Raw genomic sequence first — 17,623 nt, forward strand, 5'->3', positions numbered from 1 at the left:
TCCAATCGATATGAACGTTGCATACAGTGTTGCTAGATGATATTCGCTAAAGTTGCGAAAATTGATTCGAATAGCTTTAGTTGTTTATTTGCCTCGCAATTGCTGTTGTCAATCAATCATCGGCGCAACTTCGTGTGAATAGATAAGTGTATATGAATATATAAGTGTATATGCTCTGTTTATAATGGAAAAAGCTGTGAAATTTTTAACTGTTTATGGAATGCAAACTTTAGCTTTAATCATCGCGCCTGGTCCCAGTTCAGATATCGACTACATATAAATATCGTACATTAGCTAACACTGATAACTCTTAGCAGCGTTTGGAACTAAACAAAACAACAACAGCAACACGGCCGGCATGTGTGCGAAAATGTCGAAGCGAAGCGCGGTGCAAAATAATTAGGATTTCATAAACTGTTGGAAATCTATTTACTCTGATATAAAGCAAGCAAATTTAGCAGTGAAGTAAATATCATAATACATACATATATATATAAATATATACATATGCATATACATATACATTAAATATTCGATGCTAAGATAGAAAGAATTGGAATGGAGTGGTATGAAATAAAGGCAACTGATAGCCGACCAGTGAATTTCCCTGACAGTTCCATACCTGGTTATGAGGAGGTGCTCAGCAAGCAGACCGATGAGTGCAACATTGCCTGTAAGTGGTTTAGAATTACAAAAAAAAATCATGTGTTTATATTACCATATATGCTATTTATTTGCTTTGCCATTTACAGCTGATTATATTGGAGGCATCATAAATCGCGGCAACTGGGGTTGGATAACGCGAAGGAATGTGGATACGGCCTCAATTTTGATATGTCAGCTGAGCAATGGATATCGCATAGCCAGCTACACGTTTCTGCAGGAGAATGAGCGCAAGCAGACGCTGAAGTGCAGCATACGCTGTGTGGAAGAGCTGACAGTCGCAGGCATTGGCGATCGCGTACTCTTGGCTGTATGCATTAAAGTCCAGCAGGGACGAACACAGTTGGCCCTCTACACGCCCTCCAATAGCCAAGTATTGTGCTACATAGATCTGAATAAGGCTGAGATCAATGTCTCTTGCATGACTTTTCTGGATGAGCAGTTATGCGCTAAATCCAAATTTCATCAATTCGATGGCTGTTTGGCTATGGGCACAACCGCTGGCTATGTGCATCTAATGGATGTGAATGCCAGCCAAATTGTTGCCAAGATGGGCGTAAATCTTAGCCTGCACGATACTGAGGTGGAACGCAGAGATATTCATTGCATTAAGTCTATAAGTCTACTGGATCCGAATGTCATTCGATGCCGGCGGGAGAACATTCATCTGACATTCGACGTGAAGATTCCCACGCTTACTCCAAGTCCCATATCCAAACTGTTGCCATTGGAACTGATTTACGGCTTCGTTGCCGGCATGCAGGATGGACGCGTCTGTGTCTATGATCTAAGAAGTATGCAGCCGGTCGCCCAGCTACGTCGGCCCGACGAGCATTTACCGTCGCCTGTGGTTGGACTCTGTTTCATTGAGCCGCCGGATGATCCGCAACCATGCTACTACATTTGCGCTGTTTACGATCAGGGCGATCGATTGATTGCCTCGCTGCATTCATTCAACTACAGACGCCCGTGCCCTCTGTCCCTGGAGAATGGGGACTTCGCTTTGCGCGACTTTCAAGCCGCAAGCACACGCATTCGTCTGGCATTGGACACTGAAAGTTGTTCGTTAATCGGCTGCACCACAGCCTCCACGTTGGCTCTCTCTGGGGAGCATGTCACCATACTGACGGCCATTACCTGGCGCTCGCGCAAGGATAATCGCATCAAACTAGTCCTATTCGACATCAATCAATGGTACAAGGACGAGATGCCCACTCATCCAAGACCACAAGAGGATCTGAATTATCTGTGTGGCTTTATCTTCAGTGGTCAGCACGCGGGACTGGCTTTGCACCTCGAATCCAACTCGATTATTCCGTTTATTTCCATGCAACGTCATGATGCTTACTATTTTCCCAAAGCGCTGTCGTTTGGTAAGTCTAGAAAATCACGCAAAGCACATAGAATTGGGAACGATTGAAAGGGGTCTATGCTAAAAGTGAACTTTCAAATGACAGCTTCACTTACAGGGAAAGCTCCCCAATATTCTTTGGTCTCTCTCTCTCTTTCGCTCTCTCTCTCTCTCAGCTTTCTGCTTATTTCAGCTATTCTCTTATCTAAGAGATGGCCTTGCAATAGTTTGATTGATTGTTCTCGTCGTCATCCTTATCGTTATCTCGGACTCTTGATACTTGCTGACATTCTGTACTATCCCTACTCTCTCTCTCTAGTTTGATTGATTGTTCACCCTATTTCTATCTCTCTCTTACTCTCACTCTGTCTCTCCTCCTTTTTTTTTCTCTCTTCTTTCCCTCTCTTTCTCTCTCACTTCTCGTTCTATCTAACGCTCTTCTCGCTCTCTATCTCTCTCCATCTCTCTCTCACCCCTCTATAAGTCTCTGCGAGATTTAATTGCTTAATTTTTCTTTTCCCATCCTATCATCATCTCTGACATTTTACAATCTCCTCTCTCTCTCTCGCTCTCTCTTAGATTGCGTGCTGATGACAGTCAAAGGCTGTCAGCAATTTGAATATATGGGCGTTCAGCGTAGTTTCTTGAATTCTCTGTACTACAATAAGGCAAATGTATTTCTCAATCCGGATGCCTATATCAGGGATATTGCGAAACTTCGACTGGTACCGCAATTTCATGACTTCGAACCGCATTCGTCATTCACCAAGGTATGTTCATAGGCGTGACAGTGGCGTGGAGTCTCTCACTGATGCCTTCTTCCTTTTGCAGTGCGAAATGTACGAGCTGATTATGTCAATGGGACTGGAACAGGATCGTATGTGGCTACTGAATAGCTGCGCCCGCAACTGCATGGACGGCAGCTTTCTGTGCAATATGATGAGCTCAACAAAGCTGACGTTGTCCGTGATAACCAATTGGATTGTGAAGCGTGCCAGGCACATCAAGCTACGTTGCTCGGAGCTATGCCAGGGCATCTTTGACTATGGTGCCTATGAACTGGATGAGCGCGAACGCACGGAGATGCAGCATTTGAACGGTCAGCTCTGCAAGCTGTTCGATTTGCAGACCTTGCTCGTAGATCTGTCCAGGAGTCGCTTGAATCAAGAGCTTGTCGATGATTTGGCTTTTACACAGCACACCCTGAAGGTTCTATATGAATATCAGCGCTTACTCTACTGGCTGATCGATCGCGACATCTTGCCGGAGAGCAACCAGCAGCAGCAGCAGTCGCTGCCACTGATACGCCGCGACTATGACGAGCGACGAGCTCAATTGTCACGTGCCTCAAAACACAATGCCAAGCTCTACATAGACGAGCTGATGCGCCATTATGGATTCCAGGCTGAAGTGCAGAAACAGCTTAAAGAGGATGGACTCTATCCGCCCCAGTCGCTGCAAACGCTGATGCGTTTAATGATGCTGCAGGACGTCAGCTTGGAGAAGAAACACGAGCTAATGCTATATGTGATGTTGGATTTGGATCAGTTCTACAAGAGCGATAAACCCGAATTGTACAACGATTTCGCCATGTCATTTGGCCTGGACGAGCCACTGGTGAAGTGTGTGCGCTCCTTTTGGTTTCTGGACAAAGGCGATCACGAGGTGGGTTAGCTGGCTGTCCCTTTCTAATTGAAGTCTTCTCACATTAGCTTTCTCGCTCTTTCCTTCGTAGATGGCAATCGACGTTCTGTATAGAGGACGCACCGGGCATAGCGTCTATACCGAATGGCAGACAAAGCATTTGATCGAAACGCTGATTCGCTACAATGCCACTCCGGCGGCAATGCAAGTGGTGCATTTGCCACCTGGATTTATTTCCTCTGAAGTTAAGCTGCAGGTGCTCTTGGCCAACAATAATATACCGGAGGCATTCCATCATGCGCGCGTCTACATGGACGATGAGGGTCGTCCGTTGCTGGAGCGTTTCTTTCAGCATTGCATCATGGAAAGCAAATTCAGTGTCCTGGCCACTCTCTGTCTGCGCGACAATGAGGAGCAGCTCGTCTATCGCCAGCTGCGACATTGCAAGACCCGCGCCACTGACTGCATCCAATTGATTCTGCTGCTCAAGCGCTGCAAGTATATCGAAGCGGTGTCCTTTATGGACGAGGTGGCCGCGGAGCGTGAACAGAGCGACGAGACAAGTGGCATCCTGACCGCCTACCGGACAACCATGGCGCCCGTCACCCAATCCATAGCGGGCACATATTTCCGCCTACGCGACAAGCTGCATGGGAATCACTTGACGAATTTCTCGCCGGAGCCGTTCAGCTGTCAGCTGGCCAAGCAGCACGCCACCGGTCAGATGGCCGACATCTTTCAGAGCTCCGCTCTGAGCGCCCACTGGGCGACGCGCTACCCCAACGAGCAAACGTCCCTAAGATTGGACAGCCGCAATATGCCTTTCCTGCGCTCTGCCTCGCAGGCGCTTAAGGAGATGCCTCAGCTGCGCCGACATGTGCGTCCCACACCATACCAATGCGCCGAGAAGCGTCTCTATCCGAGCTCCACTCCCGATGCGTTGGGCCCGCATTCTAAGCGGCGCCGCCTTCTGGTCGAAGATGACACCGTTCCCAGCTTTGCCAATTCATCGCAGGAGGTAATCGATCTGCCGTATGAACAGCACACAATGAATTTGGATCTGCATGGATTGCGCTTGGCCAATGATTTGCTGCACCCGCCCAGCTATCTGTTATCCAAATCAGGTGCTGAGTCGGCAACGAGCACCACGCGGGAGCAGCGTCCCGCCATACTGAAGAGACGTTTGTCTCGACGCCAGTCACTGCAGCGTCCAAACTTCAGCTTCCTGGCGCCCATACCGTTGGACAAGTCGATGCAGAATGTGGAAATGATGGAGATGGACGAGGAGGAACAGACGGTCTCGGACTTGGATGGAGATGAAATATTTGTGGAAATCGAGCAACAATTAGATAGCTCCACCAGGCCTGAAGCCGAACCGGAGCAGCAACAAAATAACATCTCGGACACTGAATCCGAGTATATGTCGCCGTTGGCCTCGGCGAATGCTTCATTTGCTTCATTCAGTGGAGGCAATCGGGAGCAGGAACAGTCGCAGCAACAACTGGAAGCGAAACAGGAACCGGAACAGCAACAGCAACAGCAACAAGAACCGCCACGTCCATTCACAATGGCACGACCAACTGGTCCTCAACCACGTAGCTCATTGAGCAGCGGCTTTGGCAGCTTTGCCACTGTACAAACGGGCAGCACAGCCGGATCGCTGCAGCTGAATGCATTTCAGCCGCCTGTTTGCTCCTCGAAAATGTTCGAGAGCACATCGAGGGTAGTTAGCAGCACCTACCAGGTGAAGATCTCGGAGCGAACGACCATTTGCGGAGACATGGATGAGCCGAGCAGCTCGGCAACAGGTTGGTCCATGCCATCCGCCCTGGGGCAAACAGTCCATATTGGTTCATCAGCTGACAAACCAATGCCAATGCAAATGCTGGACACGACGCTGGGCATGTCCTCCTATGATATGACAGCAATAGATGCCATGGCCGAGCAGGAGACGGAGAGGGTAGGGCAGATAGAGCCAGAGCCAGTGGCAGTGGAATTGCCAGTGACAGTGTCAGAGCCAGAGCCCGAATCAGAACCAGAGCCAGAGGCAGAATCTGACGAAGAACCAGAACTAGAACCGGAACCAGAGGCTGAATCAATGCCATCACGTAGCCAAGCAAGTCCATTGGCTTACATAGATCTGGACGACGACGAAGATGAAGTCGAAGCTGAAGTCGAAGCCCAAGCCGAAGCTGAAGCCGAAGGCGATGATGTGGAAGGGGATGAGGAAGAGCTGGAAGTGGGCCACGAGGAGTTGGCACCATCGCAGCCACATGCGTCACAGGTCAACGAAGAGGTGGATGCTCGTGACGACGTGGAGCAGCAGGAGCAATGCACATCGTCCAGCTTTGACCAGACAACTATTCCACTCTCCTTCAATCGTGGCTCGCCCAGCTATAGCGTAAGCAGCGAACTCTCCGACTTGTCCTCGCCACGCACGGATGCGCCCGTTTATTCAATTGTGGTGGAGTCCACCAATTCTATTAGTGACTCACGTTCGCCCGCCTCCCATACGCCCAACTCGTTTCTGCCCAGCGACACGAATGTCTCCCAGAACTCCAGCCCACGTGCTCATGGTGTAGGTGGCGAGGGTGGCTCGAATCGTTCGCTCTATCGTGCAAACAGTTTGGAAACGGTGGATGATCTGGACACCACGAAGGGCTCCTTGGAGGAAGACGACGATGTGGATGAGGAGGATGAGTGTGTCATAGCGCTCGATGGCACCGAGGTACGAGGCTATGTGGCGCGTGCCGAGCCTGTGGCTGCTTGCAACAGCGCCGAGTTGTTTGCCTTCAAGCAACAGGACGAAACGGAGCAGCAGGCCAACCAAGCGCCATGTCCTTCATTGGTCGCCACGGCTAACAGTGACTCAGTAATGGCCTATACCATCAACTTGGACAGCGTGGACAGCGTTGAGGTGCAGCCGGCAGTGGCAACGGTTACCACCATTGTCGGCTCCAGCAATGAATCCGTGGCCACAGTTGCCTTCAGCGAGCACAAGGATCAGCAGGAGAAGCAGGATCAACAGCAAGAAGAGGAACAGGAGTCGGAGATGCCAATGAATGTGGATGAAGGAGAGGAAGCTCCAGTGATATCCCAACAAGCAGTGGCACCTACCCAAAGCGCTATCGATCCAGCTGATTCAATTGCCATAGATCTGGACTCCGACATGGACTCGAATCCCAGCCTGCTAGTGCTTTCCGATAAGGAGGAAATGGATGTGGTGATGGTAGACGAGGGCGAGGAGAATAAGCCGTCGGTGGAGACCCTGACTGTGACTGAGGCTGAGGCTGAGGCTAAGGAACAGGATCAGCCCTTGGAAATTCAACAGCCCATCCCAGTGGATAGCGCCACACAGCCCATTAATCTGGATTCCGATAAAGAGATTGAGGCCGAGGAGGAGAAGGAGTCACTGGACATTTCGCTGCCGGCATTGACGCGCACAAGACGCACACGCCGCAGCCTGAGCGGCACGCCGCCCGTCCCGGAGCGAAGAATACGCCTTCGCAGTGACGACAATCTCAGAAGTGCATCATCCAGTCGCAGCACACCATCCCCCTCTCCATATCGTCGGCGCTTGCGTTTGCGCAGCGCCAGCAGCTATGGAACGGTCGCCGAGGAGCAGCTGCCGGAGACCGATGCGGAAGCTTCACGTGGTACAACAGACAGTCCTGTCCCGACCAAACATCCATCAATCAAACGTCGCATTTTGCGCGGCAGTTCCTTGCCCCCGATTTCTACTGTGCCGGTGTCCACGCCCAAGCGTCGCCCGAAGATGGTGCCCCGTCCACTGGAGGTAATAGACGAGACTGCCGAAGGCCAGTCGTCAACCACACCACGCACACGTTCGCGCAGGCAGCACGGCCAGTCGGCGGCCAGCGTTCCGGCTTTAGAAGCAGCTGTGCAGAATGTGGACAGCGGAACACCGCAACGCAAGTTGCGCAGCACTAGTGAACCACCTTCGCCAATGGCTATTGTGGCTCCAGCCAAAGGCAAGCGTCGTCTGAAACCCAGCACAGAAGAGCCTCCGAAGCAGGATGTTGCGCCAAGGAATCTGCGCAGTCGACGCAGTACTGCCGAGGCAGACGCGGAACAGCCTGCGGCGTCATCGTCAGCTCGGTCCACTGGTAACTACTCGACTTGCCTTACATTTGCCTGCATGGATCAACTAAAAGTTTACACTTTATTTACAGTTAGTGATTCCAGTGTGCCCCTCAAGAAACGTGGTCGAGCCAAGAAGTAGTCTTTCCCACCTACAAAACAACAACATATTTAGCTATAGTTGATAGAAACACTATTTTTGATTTTTCTTTAAATTTCTTTGGCTTGTTCATTGAATTCAAATTGCCAGGAAGCGGCAAAGTTACATATACTGAAATGTTATAAAAAAAAAGAGGATGAAAAACAAAAAAAAAGGAGAATAACTGTTGAGCGTTTGGTGTCGTCCAATCGTTTCTTTCTTGTACAATATATCGATAGCATCGTTATAGAACTGCAAGTGACTCTGGAGCTCAACAAGGTGAACGCAAAAGTTATAACTCTATTGAAGTGTATTATTAAATTTGAATATAGATATATACAATTATATACCGAAGTTGAAAGTATCTATGCAATGTTAAATAAAAAAACCAGTGTTTTAAATATTTGAAATGCAATGACTGTTGGGGGAGGTGTCATAGCACTGAGCTATTTGGTTGGTTGGGTGCAGTATCGATATATCGATAGATGCATGTACGAAGCAAATGAGTTAATCGCTTGAATTGAGCGCAGTATTTAAATATATTAAATATAAATTTGTGATTCATTATAACAATATACAAATATATACAACAGTTTAAAACATAAACGGCAACAGGGCGGCAAGTGGGACATCATTAAAGCTAAACACTTTACGGTGGATGTCGTCTACAGCTACGCACATGCATACGCATATGCATGTGTGTGTGTTTAAATTTAACTTAATAGCTAAAACTTATTTTGCCTAACTGTATCTTGTGACGTGGTGCACTGGGCTTAGACCAGTGTAGACAGCTCATGCAGCGAAATAGTTATATTGCTCATGTCCAGCGTTGGCGGTATTCCGGGACTAACCGATCCGCTAGCCTCGCGTCCCATCAGGCAGCTGCCATTGGCTGCAATAGATATCGGCTTGGGCGTTGGCGGCGTAGCTGTAGCCGGTCGCACGAGATACGGTGAGTTGATAATGCCGCTCGTATTATTATTATTATTGTTGTTGGTGCAGAGCAACGGATTGAAGCTGCCATGTGAATGATTCGGAGAAACGGGAGTCACTGAAGTGGGATGATGCATCATGGAATGATTCTGTTGCCCATAAGCCGGCAACACAGGTGGACAAACGCTGCTGTTGAACAGCTGAACTGACGGCAAGTGCAGCGACATATTGAGAGGGGGCGTACGGTAACTGATCGTCTTCTCCTTCTGCCACACGAACACGTTGTGCACCATCGCACAGCCGCAGAAAACGATGCCAATGCCAATCAGAATGCTGGTGATGATCGCCGGCGTTGAGTGAAAATGATTGAAGGTGTACAGTATGATGCCGGTGAGAAAGACAGGTATGGAGATGAAGAATCCGCTCACAGCGCACGTCCTGCTTGCACTCGACTTCTCCAAGTACTTGTTGTCGCGCCCATCGAACATGGGCGAGCGCAGCAGCTTCACCGCAAAGAGAAATTGTATCGCACAGACCAGCAGACAGCAGAGATTCAGAGAGAGCGACAGGGCGCACAGTGCCAGAGTCACATCGTATACAATAATGAAGTCGTCGCCATTGATGCTGCGTATCACCGTATCTTCGCGGGTGTTCGGCGAGATCTTTAGCAGAAAGATCAGTGAGAGCAGCGCCAACAGCAGTGAAACTGTAAAGAAAAGAATTAAGAATTTAGATGTAGAAGTCTCGCGTTTTGAATTTTTATTCTTAGATGGCCGCATTGTATTTAAACCCATCACTAAAAACTGTAAGATGGCAACGCTGTTATTATATAAAATTTTTTATGCTGGAATCACACTGACTAACTGAATGCCTATGCTAGGCTGACAAATTTTACTCAGTGCTGCCATATCAAAACGAGAATTTCAAATATTTTGAGTGCTGTCAGTTGGCTGAAAAGTGCTGCCACTTACCTAAACAAAGCAAACCCAAGCTGGTCAACACTTCGCGGGGTCCTGGACCATGTTTGGTTGGCTTTACAGTCGTCTGCAGCACCGAATTTGGATTTAGGCCCAAATTGTTGCAGTGGCTATAATTATGCATATTGCTGTTAATGTTGGTGATGTTGTTGTTGTTGAGGGAATGCTGGGGCAGGTGTAGTGGTTGCTGCTGCTGTTGCTGTTGGTGCTGCTGCTGCTGTTGATGCGTGCTGCTGCTGCTGCTGGCCAACATGTGCTGATTCGTGTAGGTGTGATGATGCAGACTGTTGCCATTACAATTGCCGTTGGGCGTGAGCGGCGTCAGCGGTTTCATAGGCGCCTGCGTGGCAATATTGAGCAACGTCGACGCATTACCAACACTTCGGACGCCGCCGTTCAGCATAGAGTTAGATGCATTCAGTGCGGATATGTTCAGCGGCTGTGGCGGCCGCAGGTGTATGTTGCGTGCCGTGCTAGCCACGGCAGCTGCCACCGGTGTCGGTGAAGCGCCAGCAGTTGCTGCCGCCGACGCTGCCGCTGCCGCCGCTGCTGCGGCTGCTGCTGCTGCTGCTACGTTTGGCACGGGGCTCGTGGCAATGGTGGTGGTTGCTGTTGCCGCGGCCACCGCCGCTGAGGGTGGATTACCGCCGCTGTTGTTGTTATTGTTGCCATTGCAATTGCTGTTGTTGGCATTGCTGTTGCCATTGCCGTTGCTGTTACCATTGCCGTTACCATTGCCATTGCCGTTGCTGTTGTTGTTGTTGGCAGTGCGCAGCAGCTGTCCGCTGACAGGCGCAGCGGCTGTGGCGCTGCTCGCATTTGAGGCGTGCTTCAGCATTTCCTGTCCAGCTAGTTGAGAGCCTTCTGTCTCTCTCCCCCTCCCCTGCTTAGCTCCTGCTTCTTCTGCCTCCGCTTCGACTATGACGCTTTGCTGCCAGTGGCACCTGCTGCTGCTGTTGCTGCTGCTCCTGCTGGCTGGCTAAGTCTGCTCCGCAACGCAATGTTCCATGGACGGTTCACATAATGAATGCCGTGTGCCGGGAAGTCTATGCAACTGAAATTATATTTTCATTATAATAACAGTAATGATAATGATAATGATGATGAGAACACTAAAATCATAGTAAAAACTGGAACTGAACTTCAATCAGGAAGAGAATATTAATAAATTAATGATAATGATAATGATTACAATCATGATTATGATGATAGAGACAAAGATAAGAAAACTAAAATCCTGGTGTAATTTTTAACTATAATTATTATTCAACCTAGTAAATATAGTAATAATTCTAATAACAATTATAATAATAACAATGATAATGAATGATACAATGATGAGTGCATACAAATTAATGACAATCATACAGAAATGATGATAATAACTAATAATGATGACATTATATGATGTAATAGCAATGACAATTTAGAGAGAGAAAATTATTGATGAAGAACATCAAAATAATATTTTTTATTCAACACAAATGCTTTTTGCTCTCGCTATGATTGCTTTTCATATTCATTGAGAAAATATCGAGAAGAACTCTAGAGCTCTTCTTCTTCTGCTGCGAAAGGTGACCGAAAGACAGAAACTGTCAAACTGTCAAAGTAGAGACTGTAATAGATAAAAACTACGCCGAAAATGCATTGCGAAGGAAAAATAAAAAATGGAAGTAGGACTCGCATTAGAAGATATGCATTGGGACTGTATTCATGGAAGCTGCGAGTCAACTGGAATTACCAGGCACAAGGATTGTTAGAAGCTCCTAGGCAAGCAAATTGAAGTAGAGCTGACTTATATTTGTGTGAATAATAAGCAGAATCGCCCTATATCCACAGCATTATTAAGAAAAGATCTTTGGAAATACATTTGGAATAGTATAGAATAAGCTTAATAGAAGAAACTTTTTGAAACAGTCCTTTTTTCCGTCTCTCTCAGTCTCACTAACTCTCTCACTCTCTCTCTCTCTCTCTCTCTCTCTTCACTGTTTCTCTACAAATCTTAACTTCTTAAAGCAAAACAACGCCAAGTACAAGCTACATATATGTACGTATATCGAGCCGAAAACAACTTTCCCAAAACTCTTTGCCACTGCCCAAGATTTACCTCTCTAGCTGAATCTCTGGAGTCTGGAGTCTCGAGTCTCGATTCTGGCCCCATAAAGTGTGCGATCGGCATTTAGTTGGCCCCTTCTTCACAGCTCTGCTCTTCTCTTCTCTTATCTTCTTGGCTCTTCTGCCTGTTCTGTTCTCTTGTCTGCTCTTCAATTTCCCCCACTCATTTAGGTCTGCACCGTTTTAATGGCTTTCTTCAGCGCTGTTTATCATGCCACGACCAAAGCTGAGCCACTCAGATACAGCTTGGATACACCCAGCTAGTCAGATACTTAGATACAGATACGAATGCCAGAAGCAGAAGCAGAAGCCGAAGCATTCGCACGCTCAGTTTGCGCCAGAGAAATGAGAATTAAGTGGCTAGAGACACGTAGAGTCAAGTTCCTTAACCGCTCCATTTACATATTGTCTTTCGGATAGAACCAAACTCTGATCAAATCACGTTTCTTTTGACAGCCCCAAAATTTCTTGAACAAAATCCTTGGCATAATTAGGTAGAAGCCACAATTCGTATTAATTAAGCGCATTTTTTTTTTTCGCTGACTCTCTTTTTACGCTCCCGCAAATGGGCTTATACGATAACTCATCTGATTTGTCTAGCTGGAGAGTTTTTGAAATAGGTACATAAGGCGAAAGAGAGAGAGGAAGAAAATGAAAGTGAATATAGCTCTGTCAAAGGGATATCGTGTACCGTATGGTCTCTCCTTTTTTAATATTTTATATGTATGTATGTATAGTATATAGTATTCTAGATATATCATTTATTGATATAATCATATAATTCAAGTTTTAGTTTTGACTTGAAATTGTTTCTCTAAAGAACGTTCCACTTCGAAGACAACTGTCAAAGGTGTTCGAATCTGGAGTATAAATGTATGAATGCTATATAACTTCTTTGACTTCTTTGAATATCGTATTTCGATCGATTACGTATTGCTGGATTAACATCCCATATTATGCATCTTCTAGCTGAAGTTTAAACAAGTAAATTTCCGAAATTGGTTCTATACGAGCCGTATTGCCGTATTGATTATGGTATATTGCATGGCGTATATTGCATATCGTTTCTCGAATATCGTATACCAACATTACACATTGCACCTAGTTTACCAAATATCACGATACTTTAGCTTCAATAGAGTGAATCTATTGCCTGATTTCTCATTTATTTATATCTAACAAAATTGCTTAATCAGCCTAATTATATATTGTCTATACATTATATCGTATACTGATTATAGTATATCCACTCCCAGCTCATCTTAGCTGAAGCCTTAACAGGTAGGCCAAATCGTATCGTATATCTGTCAGTTCCGATTAAGCATTTGTATCTTATAATCCACTATAGCTTGTATAGTTTCTTTATAGAATATCTCTTCTGCGTATCTCTAAAGCAGGTAGAGTATTTCGGCTTCGACTAAGTACTTTTGCCTGTATTTCTTATAGTTTTTTTTTTTTTTTTTTTTTTTTTTTACATTGACTTCGCAGATGGTTTGAGGCGAAATTTTGATTACCTTGCAATTTGGCACATGCACAAAACACCGAAAAAAAAAAAACAAATAAAAAATATGTACATACATGTGTATGTATTTGTATGTATATGTATGGTAAACACTGTAATGCATTTTGGCGAGTTGTTAAACAAGTTTACCTTTTATTTATGTTTTTCTTTTTCTGTTTTCTTAAGCTTTTTGTTTTTTTTGTGTTCTTTGATTTTGTTGTTTCTTTAATTTCCGTTGCGCGGCTGTGACATTTGCATAGCCATGGCTAAATAATATTTTGAGTAGCCCAAAATTAATTGAAAAATTGGCTGGCTGGCTAGGTGTGTGTGTGTGTGTATCGATGAACGGGACGGGTCTAGGCCTGGCTGTGCCTCAACAGCGGCATTTTTCAGAGAGAGTGAGCGCTAGAGAGCGTGGAGCGAAAACGCGACGCGGCGAGTTTGAGGCACGAGCAGCAACTGGACGAGCACGAGCAAAACAAAACGGAGTCAAGCGAAGAGACAGGCTGCCCAACATACATGCATATGTATGGGTGCATGTGGATTCTATGGCTGCGCGTGTGTGTGTGTGAATAGAGCGGGCGACAAGTGAACGATGAGCGATCAAGTGACAAACAACGACTATCAACGACTATTCCCGAACACGAAGCCGAACCGCAGTCGGCATCAGCCGTTGGTTCTAGCCGCAGGGGCTACTGCTGCTGCCGTTGCCGCTGCCACTGCTGCTGTTAATGTTGCTGCTTCCACTATTCGCATAACCAGTTAACAAGGCAACACATATACAACATATACACGGCTGCGAGTCTGTGTGCGTAGGGAAGAGATAGAGCGAGCCAGCGAGTCAGCGAGCGCGCTGGACACAAGGCTGACGCTAAAATAACAAACAACACCGCGGCACAGTGGTAGCAATGTATTAGCAAGAGTAAAAATGAGAATATTTACTGAAAGCTGATAATATACTTAAATTTAAATATATTATTAATTAATATTAAGATTTGATTTTCCTTGTGAATCAGCAATTTATATATTTTGTATCACTCCCAATATATATATGTGAATCCACTGTGCAGCAAGCAAATAACCTGAACCTGATCGGCGCTCTGTCTATGTTGCACATCTGCATTTGCATCTGTGTGTGTGCGTATAGGGTATAGGCAAATCGAGCGCGTGTTGGTGTGCCACCGACCAAAAGCAACAGCAACAGCTTCAACTTGCTAAGCCACATTCCTCGAGTTCCGACTGGATCTGGATGGGACACAGGGCGTGCACTCTTTTGCATTACCTAGGGAGCTTGGCGTCTGTTTGTTGCTCGTAACTTGCCACATAACAACATTCTGTGTCTACTTCAACGTGCATACCAAGCATTCATAGCACATGTAAAGTTTATACATACGTACACATTTCTATCTATGCTTTTGAAATTCGTGCTACTGAAACTACATATGTTTATATATCAATTTATATGCTATACAAATGTTGATTAATATAAAATTATTTGCAAAACATATAGATATAAATATACTTAAAATATTTATAGGCTTTCAGATATTCAGATATGTAACGCCTTTTTAACAGTCGGTCAAACCGGCAGCTGGTGCTGCCAGACATTTTAATATAGGTGTTATGCTTATTATATGGTCACACTCAGTGGCACTGTATTTGTTAGGCAGCACTGTTGTCTATCGGTCAGCCGCCATTATTTATCGCCTTACCTCACGCATTGTAATATTATTGACGAAGGCCATCGTCATTCCGTTGATAATCTGAAAGTCGTATTATATAGTGGTTTGTAAAGCAATTCTATACACTGCCAAAACAGACATGACTGCGCCGGGCAAGCTATCCGTTGCTGTCGTCTGTTCATCGAACATGAATCGCTCCATGGAAGCGCACAATTTCCTAGCCAAAAAGGGCTTCAACGTGCGCTCCTACGGCACCGGTGAACGGGTTAAGCTGCCCGGCCTCGCATTTGATAAACCCAATGTTTATGAATTCGGCACCAGCTACGAGGAAATTTATCGCGATCTAGAGGCCAAGGACAAGGAATTGTAAGTTGCCCGAATATGTACCTATGAATTCATAATCAATTTTCAATTGGTCAACTTTCAACTGGTCGATTTTGCTCTTACAGTTACACGCAGAATGGTTTGCTGCATATGCTCGACCGCAATCGTCGCATCAAAAAGTGCCCCGAACGATTTCAAGAAACCAAAGAACAATTTGATATTATAATTACGGTAGAGGAGCGTGTTTACGATTTGGTTGTGATGCACATGGAATCGATGGAGTCGGTTGATAATCGTCCCGTTCATGTGCTAAATGTGGATGTCGTTGACAATGCGGAGGATGCGCTGATGGGTGCCTTTTTAATAACGGACATGCTTAATTTGGTAATTTGATTTTGAGGCGTGTTTTATTTATTTATCTATTATAATTTGCAATTGGAGTGTTGGCTAATTTGCTGAATTTGCAGTTGGCGAAATCGAACGATATCGATAATGATATCGATGAGATGATACAAGAATTTGAGGAGCGAAGAAATCGTGTGATTCTCCATTCTGTGCTTTTTTACTGACAGCCGAAGACGTTTGGTAACGGTACTTTTCCAAACAATCACCCGCGTTCCACACTCGATCAACGCGATCGATGTGCTTATCGATACGTTAAGATTTGTAAATATGATGAGCGGATCGATCAGAAATGTCCACACTGCATGCCTACAAACAACTAGGACAAACACACTCACAACAAGAAGGTCGAATTTCAAAAACAAAAACCAAAAAAAAAAGAAAAAAAAAAAGCAAAAATAATTATGCAATAAAATTGTAATATGTGTTTACTGCATGTGCTATGCATACATTCATAATATATATATTTATAGGAGATATGTATGTAGCAATATATATGTATATACATATGTATATTCGATGCGGTTTTAGACTGTTATCCTACACAAAACACGTGCAAAAACTGATTGTTTGTAATTTTTTATATGATGTTCTCAACGTTTATTTCTAGTTTGATTGTAAATATAGATCACTGAACTATTTCGATTATTGGCATTTATACACAAATATAGAGAAACACCAGTGTACAGTGAAAGCTCTTTTGAACGAACGCTGCCTCGCCTTTCTCAACGAATGGAGGTTTTTTTTTAAATTTTACATACAAATATGTTGAGAGAGATTGAAATGTAGCGGGACATCAACAGAGTGTTCACTGTATATGCATCAATAAATATATATACATGTAAATTTGTATATATCTGAAACTATTTATACAATAAATTTATTAGGTGTTTTATTTGATGATTCCATTCACCTGTCGTTGGATTTGCGGCTTTGGACAACCTGTTGAGGCAACTGATAAGCTCTTAACCACACACACACAAACACACACATTTCCATGCGGCTGAATCATTTGGAAGACCTTTAAAAATCCTCTGTTGGTGGTAATCTCCATTAATTGTATATTACTTAGAGATATTTATGTCTGTCCAATCTAAACGACTTTCATCTAGCTGATAGATAATTCAAACATTATTTTATATGCGCCGGAAAATTTTAAAAGTTTGTGGAATGATAATAATTAAAATGAACAAGTTCTAAGCGCAATGAGCTTTTAACTAGCTATTTTTACTAACAAAAACATCAAAAACTGTTTGTATTGCGAGCTATACATTAAATGACCGAAAGCTAAATAAAAACTGTTTCCATTGGGGAAAAGAGAAAATTAAATACAAATACATAGTTTTAATACAAATATTAATTGAAAATTCGTTCATTCAAATTAAAGACTTTTAATTCTTTCTTAAACTTTATGTTTTTTTTTTTATCTGATCGGAAATATATATTTTTCAATTTTTTAAAATTATTTTTCCTTTATACATTATTATCTAATATATAAGATAATTACTTTGTTTGTCTTTAGTGTGCTAAAAAGAGCTTTTTGATGGCATATTCATTTTAAAAGCACATATAAATATTTACATTGCTTCTGGCTCTATTCAAATTGAATGGAAATCGCGAATTGCGCGTATTTTATAAACTTATTAAACGCATTTCTTGTTGTTGTTGTTGTTACTCAACACTGGCAACGCCTATTGTTGTGAGCAAGAGTTGTATGTGCATGTGCGTATGCGTTTGTGTGTGCCTATGCACAACAGAGAGCCCGGCACATTGGCCACGTTCAAGCTGAAA

General features: G+C 44.6%; 3 protein-coding genes across 4 annotated transcripts; 2 read left to right on the forward strand and 1 right to left on the reverse strand.

Moving 5' to 3' along the window:
• Positions 1-81: 81 nt before the first annotated feature.
• Positions 82-8,299, forward strand: LOC6585951 (protein ELYS homolog). 2 transcript variants are annotated; one of them, XM_002011539.4, is made up of 7 exons: positions 82-465; positions 544-673; positions 753-2,036; positions 2,594-2,784; positions 2,846-3,679; positions 3,750-7,785; positions 7,852-8,299. In XM_002011539.4, the coding sequence occupies exons 2-7, from the start codon at positions 559-561 to the stop codon at positions 7,899-7,901; spliced, it is 6,510 nt and encodes a 2,169-aa protein (XP_002011575.1). In that variant the 5' UTR covers positions 82-465; positions 544-558; the 3' UTR covers positions 7,902-8,299. The 2 variants fall into 2 exon arrangements, with proteins under 2 accessions (XP_002011575.1, XP_043867166.1); XM_044011231.1 differs by having other exon boundaries at positions 548-673.
• Positions 8,300-8,418: 119 nt separating this feature from the next.
• Positions 8,419-10,862, reverse strand: LOC6585952 (probable serine/threonine-protein kinase pats1). The gene is made up of 2 exons (XM_032733141.2): positions 9,803-10,862; positions 8,419-9,537 (listed from the first exon to the last, which is right to left on the reverse strand). The coding sequence occupies exons 1-2, from the start codon at positions 10,644-10,646 to the stop codon at positions 8,672-8,674; spliced, it is 1,710 nt and encodes a 569-aa protein (XP_032589032.1). The 5' UTR covers positions 10,647-10,862; the 3' UTR covers positions 8,419-8,671.
• A 4,254-nt stretch (positions 10,863-15,116) lies between these two features.
• On the forward strand, positions 15,117-16,711 carry LOC6585953 (RNA polymerase II subunit A C-terminal domain phosphatase SSU72). Its single transcript, XM_002011541.3, has 3 exons — positions 15,117-15,472; positions 15,556-15,814; positions 15,898-16,711. The coding sequence occupies exons 1-3, from the start codon at positions 15,246-15,248 to the stop codon at positions 15,997-15,999; spliced, it is 588 nt and encodes a 195-aa protein (XP_002011577.1). The 5' UTR covers positions 15,117-15,245; the 3' UTR covers positions 16,000-16,711.
• Positions 16,712-17,623: the final 912 nt, after the last annotated feature.

Source organism: Drosophila mojavensis, unplaced genomic scaffold, assembly GCF_018153725.1.
Source record: "Drosophila mojavensis isolate 15081-1352.22 unplaced genomic scaffold, ASM1815372v1 contig_136, whole genome shotgun sequence".
In the NCBI taxonomy this organism is placed as follows: Eukaryota; Metazoa; Arthropoda; class Insecta; order Diptera; family Drosophilidae; genus Drosophila; species Drosophila mojavensis.

What these genes read in the sequence shown, in the direction of transcription:
- LOC6585951 (XM_002011539.4), top strand. Translation starts at nt 559, where the DNA reads ATGGAGTGGTATGAAATAAAGGCAACTGATAGCCGACCAGTGAATTTC. An exon ending in TCCCAAAGCGCTGTCGTTTG is followed by an intron (nt 2,037 to 2,593) that starts GTAAGTCTAGAA and finishes GCTCTCTCTTAG; the next exon opens with ATTGCGTGCTGATGACAGTC. An exon ending in CGCATTCGTCATTCACCAAG is followed by an intron (nt 2,785 to 2,845) that starts GTATGTTCATAG and finishes TTCCTTTTGCAG; the next exon opens with TGCGAAATGTACGAGCTGAT.
- LOC6585952 (XM_032733141.2), bottom strand. Translation starts at nt 10,646, where the DNA reads ATGCTGAAGCACGCCTCAAATGCGAGCAGCGCCACAGCCGCTGCGCCT. An exon ending in CTTGGGTTTGCTTTGTTTAG is followed by an intron (nt 9,538 to 9,802) that starts GTAAGTGGCAGC and finishes TTTTCTTTACAG; the next exon opens with TTTCACTGCTGTTGGCGCTG.
- LOC6585953 (XM_002011541.3), top strand. Translation starts at nt 15,246, where the DNA reads ATGACTGCGCCGGGCAAGCTATCCGTTGCTGTCGTCTGTTCATCGAAC. An exon ending in GAGGCCAAGGACAAGGAATT is followed by an intron (nt 15,473 to 15,555) that starts GTAAGTTGCCCG and finishes TTGCTCTTACAG; the next exon opens with TTACACGCAGAATGGTTTGC. An exon ending in TAACGGACATGCTTAATTTG is followed by an intron (nt 15,815 to 15,897) that starts GTAATTTGATTT and finishes CTGAATTTGCAG; the next exon opens with TTGGCGAAATCGAACGATAT.